The sequence below is a fragment of the Protobothrops mucrosquamatus genome, unplaced genomic scaffold (assembly GCF_001527695.2).
Source record: "Protobothrops mucrosquamatus isolate PMUCROS unplaced genomic scaffold, P.Mucros_1.0 scaffold_69, whole genome shotgun sequence".
NCBI lineage: Eukaryota > Metazoa > Chordata > Lepidosauria > Squamata > Viperidae > Protobothrops > Protobothrops mucrosquamatus.
Window position 1 is genome coordinate 541851 of NW_015386145.1, and position 14393 is coordinate 556243.

Here is a 14393-nt window from a genome sequence, read left to right on the forward strand (position 1 = left end):
CCACCGCATCAAAATATGAAAGCAGCATTGTGCTGTAAATTCCACTCCAAGCAACAGTCTTGCATCACAGGGTACAATGGTGTTTTTATTATTTGTCCCTCTTCTCTTCATGTAGACACTGTTAAATGCTTTAGAGAACACCCAATAATGTGGGCACCATTTAGTTTGATGGGATATAACCTCAAGCAGGCAACACAAAATTCCTATTTGCTTAGTTCACTTATTGTTGACTGTGGAGTACATGGACTCTATTATGGTTAGTGCTTATCCATGTTTGAAGTCTTTGGTTTGAGCAATTAGAAGCATTCTCAAATGTTGAAGTAATTATTCCCCATTTAAAACATATAATCTGGTCTTTATAAAACATATAAACCTACAGAGATTTTCATATGATACCGTGCTTTTGTCACAAGTATCAAGAAATGAAATAGTTGATATATTGATAGTTCTCTATTCTCTATATAGACAACAAGGTATCATAACTGAAAGAAGGAATGTTATAAAATATATGAGCTACCTAAAGTTTCTGAATTTGGGCAGAATACAGATGGAGTACAGATAGTCCTTGATTAACAACCACTAATTCAGCAACTGTTCAAAGTTATGACAGTGCTGCACGAGTGGTACTTATGTTTGGTTCTTGACGTTCTAGTCAGTATACTACTCTCGCAGTCATATAGTTGTGATCTAGGCACTTGGCAACTGCCTCACACTTATGATAGTTGCAGCATCTCATGGTCACATTATCACCATTAGCAAATCTTCTCTGCTGTCAGTGGAGAAGCCTACAGGGAATGTTGCAAGTCACTCCTGCCATTTTTTCTCCCAAGGGACCTCGTACTCTGTGTCACACTCACATTGCAGCACCCCCTTTGCAGCCCATATGCATCCCACAACACCCTATTTGCAGCCTGCATGCACTAGTGCAGTACTGCAGCAATTCTTCCACAACTCTTATGTGGCATCACAGCAACCCCTTCATGGTCCACAAGGACACATGAGCACCGTAACCCTTCACCAATTGCATAAATCCTTCTCCAGGCTTCATGTACTCATGTAGCTCTGCAGCATTCCCTCCCCAGGCCACAAATACTTGCCATAGCACTCCATAGTCTCTGACCTGCTTGGGAGCTGCCTAGGACTTGCAACTTCCAGCCAGCTTCCCCACTGATTTTCCTTGTGGGAAAATGCAGGAATTCAGAAGTTGCAATCACATCAGATTCTTGCTTAAGGACCTGGAAATTTTGATTAAACATGGCAATGAGAACTGCCAGGATTGCCCTTGCTGAACGTGATGCATCACGTGATGTTGTGCTTTATGCTCATATTGTTTAACAATGGAAATTCCTGTCCCAGTTACCACCATTAAGCAACTACAACCTGTAAATAAATGGAAGATTTCTTCATTCAGTGAATACCAACTATTACAAGTCTTTGGAAGTTGAGTCACTGTTTATATCAGCGGTTCTCAACCTATGGGTCGCGACCCCATTTGGGGTTGATCGACCATTTCACGGGGTCGCCAAGCAAGGCTGTCCGCCATTTTTTTGTCCGCCATTTTTTTCCCCTTTTCCGGCGGGTGCCTTACCTCCCTTGGGCTGGGCCAGCTGGTGGTCGGCCTGCTCTGTCTCTGCCGCTTGCCAGCTACGCCTCGGCCGGCGCAGGGGGCGGAACCACGCATGCGCGGCGCTCCCGGGCAGGGAAAGCCCTCGACTTATGACTGGTTGGGTAGTCCTCGACTTACGACCGGTTTAATCCTCAACTTACAACTGGTTTAGTCCTCGACTTACAACCGGTTGGGGGTCGCGGCATTAAAAAGGTTGAGAACCACTGGTTTATATGATCTTATGATCTGTGCCTGTTGCTCCAAGAAACATAATTAATAGGTTAAATTTAGGATTCTTACCTGGACCATTGAGGAAGTCTTTAATCTTCAATGTTAAGAGAGGAGGTGGAATACCACTTTTAACATCTATTTCCCCTGCTACTGTCTGTAACCAGGTCTTACAGTAGTCAAGTGCTTCTGGGAGAGTTTTTCCGGGATCTACCAATGATAAGACCATTTATGACATATTGTTGATTAAATCACTAACAGTATTAAAATAAGCCAAACTTTATTCTGCACATAGTATCTAAATATTATTCAGGGCACATATAAATTCTGCATTATGTTAATTATACTTTAGTAAAAAGTATTGATTGCCAAGTATGATCATCACCAAATGTAAAAGCCATCAGGAATGGGCAAATAAGCTCAGTATATCTGAAATATCTCTAGTAAGTGTGTATCTAATAAGTCTGTGATTTAAATTTTATTTCTTCTAGTAATGCATTTATATTTTCCTCAGATGTCTTTAAAATGGTTTGCGCCAAAATAAAAGAAACTATAGAGATCAGAAAGCCACATGGTTTGAGATGCAATAGAGTGCTTCTACTTATGGGTTATTTGATACAGTTTATAGTTTCACTGACACTTCAACCCCTTTTTACAGCCATACTTTTGAAGTTGACTTCAGTAGCTTTTCCTCTTGATTCTCTTTGCTGAATTCTTAATATTCCCAATTGTGACTAAAAGTTCACATTTGGTACCTCTCAGCTCTATGTCTTTCTTCATGGACACTGCATATGAGAAATTATAACGGCATAAAACATTTAAATTTTTGGCTGCTCACTGTCTTTGCTTTATTTGTTTTTCTAAAACAAATTGAACAATAAAAGAATATAAGTAAAGCTCAATAATGTCATATCAACTTTGTGAGACTTATTCCTCTTCTGTTAAATAATGTTTACCAATTTGTTTTTTTAAAAAACCATGCCCTTTAGATAATTTAAAGGCGTTATTCATTTCAACTGACTGTTCTCTTTTTAAGCACACAAGCTTCAAACTTTAACACAATAGCTTCATAATTATAGCCAGCACATGGCAACACAGTATGAATTTTAGCACATCAAGTCTCTCTTGGAATGTATTATTTAGTGTAATAGTATGATTCAGAAAACCTGGCAGGAATTGCTTTACATGAATGGCAAAGGAATTTAAGGATTGTCAGTCCTATCAGCAAAGAAGAAATGGAATTTGTTGTCTGACAAATGAATGCACTAAATTGGGCAATATAATTTTTAAATTTTAGGTGAGTATTTCAGTTTGGAAAAACAATCTAATGTGATTTAAGCAGATTAATGCCACAAAATGTTTTAAAAAAACAAGTCCCAGTCTAATCAGACACATTGTGAAAACTAAAATTAATGGCTATGTAGAAGAACACGGTATTCTGAGAAATTGGAAATGCCTTTTGCTAAGCAAATTTTTGCCATATCATTATATTTTTATGATTTTTTTTAAACACTGGGAGAATTGGTATGGATAGATATTGTCCAGAAAAAAATGATCCTCCATAGCCAGTTAGTCAGAGACACTACTGAGAAAGTATGTTTAAGCGAAACTTGGCTTTTGCTTCCGTCTTTTGCAATTAAAAGAAATGGCAGCTTCGGGCAACCAGTAATTCATAGCTGCTTCTGGATACACTTGTTATTGGGAGGGGGTAACTTCACAGGTTCTGTTAAATAATTCTTAATATTGGAAATAATCAATCAATAGACTATTTGATCATGTTTGGATAAGAGCATACTTTTAGGAAAAAAATGAAACAATAACCCTCCCCACATAACACCAGTTAACAACATAGTTAAGTGTCTGTCCACATAGTAAAAATTCTGGGTTCAGTTTGGTACCTTCATTATGTGGACAGCATTTAACTTCTTAACTATTATGTTTGCATCTTTCCTTAGAAAGGAAATGGAGCTGTACAAAATTATGTCAATTATGGAAAGGAGGGAATTTCAGCAAAACAGAATTTAATTAATTTAAATGAATTCAAGTCTCCAAAGCCAGATGTAGCATGTTGCAAGGTACTGAAAGAATTTGAAAATGTGACCACAGAACCATTCTCAATAGGTTTTTGAAGATTAGTCAGATCCTTGAAAACGGAATGAGAACAAACGTCATCTCCATCTTCAGAAAAGGGAAGGAGGAGGACATAAACAAGAACAATGCTGTAAATTTGGCATCTTTACTAGATAAGGTTCTTGAACCAATTATGAAGTGGCATATTTCTGAGCTCATGGATAGACATTTTACATTTAATAGGATCTAGTAGGGGTATATCATAAATAAATCATGTCATGCTATAGTATCTCCTTCTTTCATAGAATTACTTGATTAGTAGATCAGGGAATGCCACAAACACATTATGGCTGGTCTTCAGCAAACAATTCAACAGAATATCTTCTGATGCTCTTCATAAAATGGTAAAATATGGATCAGATGATGCTCCTCTTTTATGAAATTACAATCAGCTTAATGATGGTACCCACAGAGAATTAATGTTTCTAGCCTGGAGGAAAGCATAATGTGAAGTACCATAGGTCTCTATTCTGGACCCTGTGTTGTTCAACGTTTTTTATCAATGACTGGGGTGAGAGAGTTGGAGAGACACTTAAAAAATTTGTAGATGACACAAAACTAATCTTTTAGATGAAAGATAGATCGAAAAGATCTAGACAGGTTTGGGCAGTGGGGTGAAAGGGATAGGATGGAATTTAACCAAGAATTGTGAAGTTCTGTATTTGTGTAGAAAAATATATAAGGCACAACTATAAAATGAAAGAGGCTTGGCTTGATAGTACAGGCAGTCCTTAACTTACAACCATTTGTTTAGCAACCATTGGAAGTTACAACAACACTGAAAAAAGTAACTTATAACTGGTCTTTGCATTTACAATAGTTGCAGCACCCCCTTGATCATGTGATCGAAATTCAGGTGCTTGGCAACTGGCATGTACTTATGATAGCTGCAGTACCCTGGGGTCACATGATCTCTATTTACAATCTTCCCAGCAAAATCAATTGAGGAAGCCCAGTTCGCTTAATGACCATGTGATTCACTTAGCAACTGCAGTGATTCGGTTAACAACCATAACAAAAAAAGATTACAAAATCAAACATGATTCACTTAACGATCTTGGTTAGCAATGGAAACTCTGGCCCAAATTGTGATCGTACCTTTAGGACTACCTGCAGTACATACAGAATGCACTTGGCTGTCCTCCTCAACAACCTATTAAATGTGAATCAGGAGTCAAATGCAGATGCTAAAAAGGCAAAATGCTACTTGGGAGTGTATTAGCAGAAACAGAATCCAAATCATAGGAAGCAACAGTTGCATTCTACTCTCCTTCATCAGATTCCATTTCTGAGTATTGTCTCGATTTCTGGCATCACAATTGAAAAAGAAGAGTGAATACAAATGCAAAGGATAGATACCTATGAGGAATAATGAAAAGATCTGGGTATACCTTAGTCCTCAACTTATAGCAGTTTATTTAGTGACCTTTCAAAGTTACAGCAGCACTGAAAAAAGTGACTTACGACCATTTTTCACACTTGCAACCTTGATCACGGTCACGTGATCAAAATTCAGATGCTTGGCAACTGACTCATATTTATGACAGTTGCAGTGTCCTGGAGTCACTTTCTGATGAGCAAAGTCAACGGGGAAGCCAGATTAACTTAACAACTGCAGTGGTTCACTTAACAACTGTGTCAAGAAAAGTTGTAAAAAGGGGCAAAATCCACTTAACAAATCTCTCAGCAACAGAAATTTTGGGCTCAATTGTGGTCGTACGTCGAGGACTACCTGTATTTATTCTCTAAACATATGACTAAGAGGAGATATGACAGCTGTGTTTAAATAGCTGAAGGCTTGTCACACAGAAGGAAGAGTGGACTTACTTTCAAGTGCCCGGGAATTCAGGAATAGAATATTTTCTAAAAATTATAAGAAATAAAAACAGCTAGCTATCAGGAGGACCTTCTGGATTGTGTAAACTGTCAGCCAGTGGTGAATTTTCAGTCGCTTAGACGTCTTCAAAGAGAGGCTGGATAGTCATTTGTCAGAGATGCTCTACTAGAATCTACACTGAGCAGAGGGATAAGACTAAATAACTTCCATAGTCTTTCCAAATCTATTATTCCACGAAATTGACATCAGATGGGCATCTCTAATCTGAATGGATAAGATTAGAGAAGGGAAGCACAGGAAAAAAACTCTCCGAAACAGTAGTTGAACAAACTCTCTGCTCTCCTTCTCCAACTTATTACTGTGGCTTTCCAGAATTCCAAGAGAATTCCTTCGATATGTCAATCACAGAACCTGTGATTTTTGCATACTTTAAAAAAAAAAGCTATGATACTGTGTACTTGTAATTAATATGAAAATTTAAGTAGAAATGAAAATTAACACTGCCCGAGTAAAACTGTCCTGTGAGGGTAAAGGATTTTTGTCTTAGATTGCAAACGATGTTGCAAAATAAAAACACCAAACCCCAATCAATCTGCTTTGACATATTTTGACTGATTCACATATGAAACTACAGAACACTTTTCAGAGTGACAGGAATCATTCACGGAAGCAATGACTGAGAAAATTCTCTTAGCAAGACAGGCTAAAGTTGAGACATTGCAGCCAACATGCTAACCACATTTTTCAGTTTAGTTCCGTGGGGGCGAACCTATGGCATGCGTGCCACAGGGGGCACATGGAGCTGAGTCTGGTGGCACGCGAGCCATTGCTGGGCCGAGCTGTTCCCTCCTCTTCACGCATGCGCAGCTCTCCGCACATGCGCAGTCTGGGAATAGGCGAGAGACTATAAAAGGAGCAACTTTCGGCGGAAGCAGCATTTGCTGCAGACAGCAAGAGAGCGAGCACGAGTCGGAGTGGACAGCGAGCGAGTAAGTGAGTGACCATGAGCCGACAGCTCGGTGGCCGTGCCCACTCGGTGGGCACGCCCACCTGGCACCCAGCGATGCATTGGGTTGCAGTTTGGGCGCTCGGTCTCTAAAAGGTTCGCCACCATTGGTTTAGTTCCTTTAACAGAGCCAGTTGATATAGTGGTTAAGCCATCAAGCCAGAAACTGGGAAAACATAAGTTCTAATTCTGCCTTGGGACACAATGCCATCTGGGTGAGCATGGGCCAGTCATTTTCTTTCAGTCCTAAGAAGCAGGCAAACTACTGCTGAAATCTTGCAAGAAAATCTTGCAGGGACTTGTTCAGCAGTTGCCAGGAGTCAAGACAGAAGGAAAACAAAAACAAAAACAGTCCAGACTATCAAGACTATCAGACATTATAACTGAATATACCTGAAATAAACCTAAGAAAGAAATGTAGAAATGAAGGGAGCAAGGAGAATCTATTGAAAAAGGAAGAATATAGTAGAAGAGTACAAAAAAAAAAGACATGGGGAAGAAGTAAAAAGAGCAATGACCATACAGAACAAAACAATGCATATACCCAACTCAAGATTTGAGCTCTGATTTACAAGAGTGCATGTAATATTCAGCATAACTTTTCCAAGACCTTGACCAGCTCCAGCATCCAAGTAGAGCAATGAGAGAAAAAAATACCAGATTTGTTTTTCTTTGAATATTTTGAGTTGAACGTACTACCCAAAAGGTTCTTCCTGTGTTTAAGAGCACCTGAAACTGTCTAATTCCTTACAACAAATAGGAATTTGTAAGGACCCACCTCAGTTAACCACCCAGGAAAGCAGAACTCTTGAAACAGGCATTGTCTCAAAAGGAAACTTTTATTAGGGGTTAGTGACAGTAGGGAAGTCAAGGTGAGATCTGGGGAAAATCCCGTAAATGATATAATTAAACCAGAAATATTCCTCCTCCCACCAAAGTCATAATGTCTATTTGAAATCCAGCCAATCCACAGGTGGCACGATGTGCGGGTAACTGGCACAGTTGGCCCGCATCTCAAGGTCTTCCCCAGTTTCTTTTCCCTGTAACGTCTCCCTGATAAGGGAGACACATCCCTTTCTCAAGTGGATAGAGGTGGGAGAAGAAAAGCAGAAAGCGAAAGTTATCCCAAGCAAAAGCAAATTTCCCCCCTGTCTCCAGCAGATTGGCAGGCCCCAGACCAAAAGCACAAGAGTATATACACAAGGAAGACAATAAGGATTTGGGAACCTGACAGAATTATAATAGTACACTGTCACAAACGGTGGAGTAATTCAGATGGTTAAAAGGTAATTTATCTTACTATGTATGAGCTAGTGTTTGTCTGTAAATGATTAGGGGAGAGAGCAAGAAACGAACATGAAAATGTTAGAACATTTTAAAAATATTAGAACTGCATTCTATTGCTTCCTCAGTGTTTTTATAATGTGAGTGAATCAAATAATGCAACCAATAAAATCAGTTCAAGCTACTAAATACATAACCTCACATTTATCTAGAATAATAAATATTTTTTTCTTTTTGTTCACGCCTGAAGAAAAAAAATAGACAGTGAATGTATAACATTACGGATAGTAAATGACCTTACCTGTACACTTGTAATCTGATGCGACACCTTTAAGGACAGCATCAAACACAGATATTTCCACTTTTTGTTTTCTATGATGACAGCTTAAGATAAAAGATGGTTGATATACAACCAGGTGCAAAAATGGCTCTAACCGCAAGTCTCCAGTTCCTCTGCGACCAGGCTGTCGGACAATAGTTGCTCCCAAGGCTTGTCTAGCAGATGATCTTGTAGAAGCATGAAGACTTTCCAGAGATATAAGACCTGACTTTTTCCCAGAGGGCAATGAACTGTTACAGTTTAGAAGATCATCTGCTGTTACTGATGAAACACCTGCTTTGTCAGATTTCTTGGAATCATCAACTATTTCTGGAAGGTTTAATGAAGTTTTTATGGTTTTTTCACCATCTTTTTGATCTTCCTGTGATTTTGATTTAAGTAAAGTAGTACATGAATATGTCATGAAGGAGAATCGGCTTGCAGTAATAAAAATGTCAAAAGGGATAAAGTTTAGGTTCTTCACTATAGAAGACTGTCGGGAAGGTTGGGCAATGCGGTGTTGGCTGGTGCCGCTATGTTGTTCTATTTGGACTATTCTGATTTTAACACTGTCACTGCCAATGCCACTGTCCTGGGCTCCACTATAACGTGAAGATGTTTCAGCTGTACCCCCATCAGACGTATCTGTCTTCTTCTGTTCCAGTTTGAAAACCTGGAAAGGAAAACACTGTATCATAAAATTGCCACTCCCAAAGATTTCCATTTCAATTACATTAAACAATTGCTATATAAACACACACAAAAAAGCAAGTCGGAGGAGGAGGAGGAGGAGGAGGAGGAGAAGGAGAAGAAGAAGAAGAAGAAGAAGAAGAAGAAGAAGAAGAAGAAGAAGAAGAAGAAGAAGAAGAAGAAGAAGAAGAAGAAGAAGAAGAAGAAGAAGAAGAAGAAGAAGAAGAAGAAGAAGAAGAAGAAGATGATAACCTTTATTGTCATTTTTTACTGTGGGCACATTGGCACACATTAAAAATGAAATTCTATTGCCTGCTCTCAAAAGTGTACACATACATAACACACATAAAACATATTATATACATACATATGTATATACCTACACCGTTACATATAAATACAGATAAATTTCTGTAAAAAAGAAAAGTTTACTGTTAACTTTTAAAACAGAAAATGTAGTAATTAGTGCTCAGTCATTGCAGGGTGCAAAAAATGGCTGCTCGACGTCGCAGCTTTTATTCTTATATAGAGTTTTACAAGCAGGAAAAGTTTAACATGGCAATAGCATAGCAATAGCATTTCATTGGTTAAACTCCATACCAATGCTTAAGGATAGAAAGCCAGAGGCCCAAAACAGGGGGCAGTTGGCTGTAGCATCCTGTTGTTGTAGGCTAGCTGATATCAGGCAGGCAAGGTCATTGCATTAGCCTGGGTAGTTTCCTACATTGCCATGGTAATGCAGAGAAAAGAGATAATGCAGAGAGAAGAGGCACGCAGGCGTCAGAAGGGCATGTTCTGCTCACGGCCTCCACCCGGGCCCCCACCGCTACAAGAAAATCGCTCATGGAAACTCATCGGGTATCTAGTCCAGAGAGAATGATGACTCATAATGACATGTTGGGAGAAAGATGTAGCATGAAGAAAATATTTCTAACTTCAAATAATTTTTATTCAGATGCTATAAAGATACAATGTCAGATAACTTCCATGATACAGTATTTGAAAATCAAGTAATTGAAGAAATTAAACTGTTTTAAGCATTCAGATTCAAATAAAACTAAAATCTTGGTATTGTATTTTCTTCTGATATTGAAAAAGGGCACAATATCAATTTCATAAGCCAAAATTGGCATGATTTATTAGAGGGGAATATCAACCATATAATTGTTTTCTGTTCCATTATTGCATTATATACAACACTATAATGCCATTAAAATAAATTTGCTCTTATAGAATTTGTGTTTGTGGAATAGAATCCTTTGCCAGAAACTCAAGGTCCTCTGCCTAGATCTATATGCAAATATATCTTTGTGGGGTGGAACATTACAGATAAATAAACCATTAAAGTAGCCAGCAGAGCTACAAAATCTGTCCAATGAAAACAATATTATATTTTTCAGGTCAGATACATTTAGGCTAGAAGATAAAGAATTAGCAAATTGCTATGCTATTTTAAAGTTTGAAAACAATTTTATGTTCCTTAACATCTGAGGATAACCTAATATTTGCTGAAAACCTAATTTTTAAAAATTAAATGCTGGATTATGGGTTGCTCTATAGCAGGGGTCTTCAAACCTGGCCCTTTTATGACTTGTGGACTTCAACTTCCAGAATTCCTCAGCCAGCATGCCTGGCTGAGGAATTCTGGGAGTTGAAGTCCACAAGTCATAAAAGGGCCAGGTTTGAAGACCCCTGCTCTATAATAATCCCCATTTTTAAAAAGGTAACATCCAATCTATCTAATTACATCAAATTTATGCCTAAAAGTATAAATAGGTAATTATCTAATAATAATAATAAAATTGGAAGGGACCTTGGAGGTCATCGAGTCCAACCCCCTGCTCAGGCAGGAAACCCTACACCATTTCGGACAAATGGCTGTCCAGTATCTTCTTAAAAACTTCCAGTGTTGGAGCATTCACCACTTCTGGAGTTAGGTTGTTCCATTGGTTAATTGTTCTGTCAGGAAGTTTCTCCATAGTTCTAGGTTGCTTCTCTCCTTGATTAGTTTCCATCCGTTGCTTCTTGTCCTGCACTCAGGCGCTTTGGAGAATAGCTTGACTCCCTCTTCTCTGTGGCAGCCCCTGAGATATTGGAACACTGCTATCATGTCCCCCCTCGTCCTTCTCTTCGTTAACTAGGCATACCCAATTCCAGCAACCGTTCCTCATATGTTTTAGCCTCCAGTCCCCTAATCATCTTTGTTGCTCTTCTCTGTACTCCTTCTAGAGTCTCAGCATTATAAACTAATCAAGCTTCTTCACTGACTAATCTAAAAAAAAAAGATTCTAGCTATAGAACAAGCCAGTTCAGATTCAAATATTCAGCCTTCCATCAATGCATAATCCTGCATCACAATTTCACAAAAATATGCTGAATATGCCCACCATTCTGTCTTCATCAATCTGAAGACAGCATTTGATACAATTATGACTTAAAGGTTTTACAAGAAATCAGTGGCAACCAAACTTTGCTTGATCATATATTTTAAATTATATATTTTAAATGATTATTCTGTAATAATTTTTATTCTAATAAAATAGAACAATGCAACTTATGTTCTCATTCTTTGTTTCAATTAGGCCAGCCTTTGCAAACAAAAAAGCTGACAATTAATTATTCACAAAAAAGGTCTGACTAAAAATGGTATCCAAACAGAGCAAACCAAGTGATTTAAATAGGGTTCCTTTAGTTGAAAGCAACAAATGTGATTATTAGATGTGTTAATCAATCAGGCGGTTGAACTTTAGAGCTAAGGCAATTTTTCTTTTATTCAACAGTGCATAATTCTGTCTTTATAAAGACATATTATTCTTAGAAGTAGTTCAATACAGATTCCCCATACTTCTCAATTATCCCTAACATTCCAAGACTTTATAAGGATCTCCTTCTCTAGCTTATCATATGAGAATCTGCCACCTGAGATTATGGCCCAATTAATCCTTGTAGACAAATTCTTTATCTTTTTATAATGTTGATTACAAGAGGGGACGATGTCAGAACAGTCGAATTCACGATTTTCGTTACCAAGACTTCTTTTCGTAAAGACTTCAATTTGTTACGTAAGATCTAGAACTTGATACTTAACTTTCTAGATTTCGAAATTTAGTACGGGATCCCTCGAAAATAGTATTAAGAAAGGAGTAAATTTACTAAAAAAAAAAAGATTTCTCCCCCCCTTCAAACAAAAAGGCGTTCACATGAACACATTTTAATAGCCTACCCTCAAAGTAAGCAAAGAAGTAGTTTAATAACATCTCTTATTCAGTTCTTCACTGCATAACATCAAAAGTAACCACCAAAATAATAGCCACTGTCCTGTGGCATTGTCTAAAATATCAAGCCTGGCAATCTACACTGATAGATCCGCTTCTTATTAAATATATGGTTATAGTACCTGCTAGCTGAAATGTCTAGGAAGCTATTGCTCCAAGTAAATAAAATAATGAAATAAATTGTGGTCTCTGTAAATCAAATTATATTTAATATTGCTTACTTTTCAAATACTTAGCTGATTTTTAAAAATATTTACGCAGAAATCTATCAAGCAATACTGGTAGCTTCCTGGTTTAATAGCAATAGCACTTAGACTTATATACCACTTCACATTGCTTTATAGCTCTTTCTAAGCAGTTTACAGAATCAGCATAAGGCCTCCAACAATCTGGGGCCTTATTTTACCAACCTTGGAAGGATGGAAGGCTGAGTCAACCTTGAGCTAGTCAGGACTGAACTCCTGGCTGTGGACAGAGCTAGCCTGCAATACTGCATTCTAGCCATTGCGCCATCACAGCTCCTTTAAATCATATTAATCACCACACAGGAAAATAAAATATGTTATATATCTTAACTCTCCTAAGTGTTAAGCTATAAGTCACAACATTGATAAAATCAGACTTTGATCAACCAACGAAAGATGAAAACTGTAGACTTGTATTATAGAAGCAGAACTACGGAATGATTAGCTAGGCAATGTCTCATAAAATTTTAAAAATAGAGTAACTTTTGTGCATAGCAACTCTCCAGCACTTTTCCAGAGTGTTGAATGTGGAAATTCTAGGAACTGTAATCCCAACACATCTGGAGGATATCAACTTTGGAAATACAGACAAAAAAGGCACCAAAAACAAAACTAAGTTATCACCCCAGCAGAATCTTTCTCCATTGTTGCTTTCAAGGAATCAAAAGAAGCAAATGATATTTCCAGAGAAGAATGCATTTAGTGAAGCATATCTAGGACAAAGACACATTTCAGAAATGATTTTAGTGATTTTTTTTAAATTAATATTTTCCAGTTTGAACTTTAATAGCTACTGGAACTAATACACATTAGAGGCAGGCACAAATTTGTGATATTTAAAATTAACACTGTTTGAAGTATGTTTTGAAATCTTTCCAATATATGTTGGATTAATTTTAGTATGAACACTTAGTTAAAAATTGGTTATGTTCTGTAAAACATCACTTGATAAAGAGACAACTGTTTTGGCTCCAATGGATATCTTCAATTATACGTTCTTAAGAAGTTTTTAAAAATATTATGCAAATGGTATAACAATTTGACTAGCAGCTAATTCAGGAAGTCAGGTTGATTCACAAAAAACAGAATTTATAAACTCAAATTTTAAATTCCCAATGAAAACATTAAGATCAATATAGAGATGCAACTGAAAAAACAACTTGGCAGAATTATTAATCTAGACTAACATTTTCCAAAACAACCAAACTTTAATGGGCTTGTAACAGGAAAATGTTCCATAGCTAAACTGTACACTAACAATTTCCCTCTTGATGGCCTATCTTGGCGCATAAGGGGTTTTTTTTTGCAAAGAATCTTCAGTAGATTCTATGAAAAGACATAGAGCCTTTGAGATCTGCCATCCACATTCTCTTGGAGATGTGCAACCATACACATTACTCGGGATTTGCAGCTATTAATTTTAAAAAGCCAGCTTGATAATAAATCCAGGAATCAAGTGAATATCTTTTTACATTAGTGAACAATTCCAAATGTAAAAACTTTTAAAAACATCTCTTGCTTTGTTACAAAAGAAATGGCCCAATACTTTAAAGATGTCAAAAACACCAATATCAGCTTCCTGATAGCAAATGTAATGGTAACATTTATCATTGAACTGCATTTATATCAGTTCATTCACTCTTTACATAACCCATTTAAAATGAACAATAAAAGTTTTCTTTAATTAGCTACTGGTGTGCATTAACATGATCATGATTAAACCATAAAAACCAACTGTACATTACTCAGGTCCACTATCACATGTGTTTCAAA

At 37.3% G+C, this 14393-nt stretch overlaps 1 protein-coding gene across 1 annotated transcript in view; it reads right to left on the reverse strand.

Annotated features, from left to right (window-relative positions):
- Window positions 1-14393, reverse strand: part of VPS13B (vacuolar protein sorting 13 homolog B) — a 310137-nt gene that overhangs the window by 112617 nt on the left and 183127 nt on the right. The window contains exons 35-36 of the mRNA XM_015813428.1: window positions 8393-9083; window positions 1907-2044 (exon numbers count right to left, since the gene is read on the reverse strand). Of these exons, the coding sequence (XP_015668914.1) occupies window positions 1907-2044; window positions 8393-9083 (829 nt within the window). The remainder of the gene's footprint in view (window positions 1-1906; window positions 2045-8392; window positions 9084-14393) is intronic.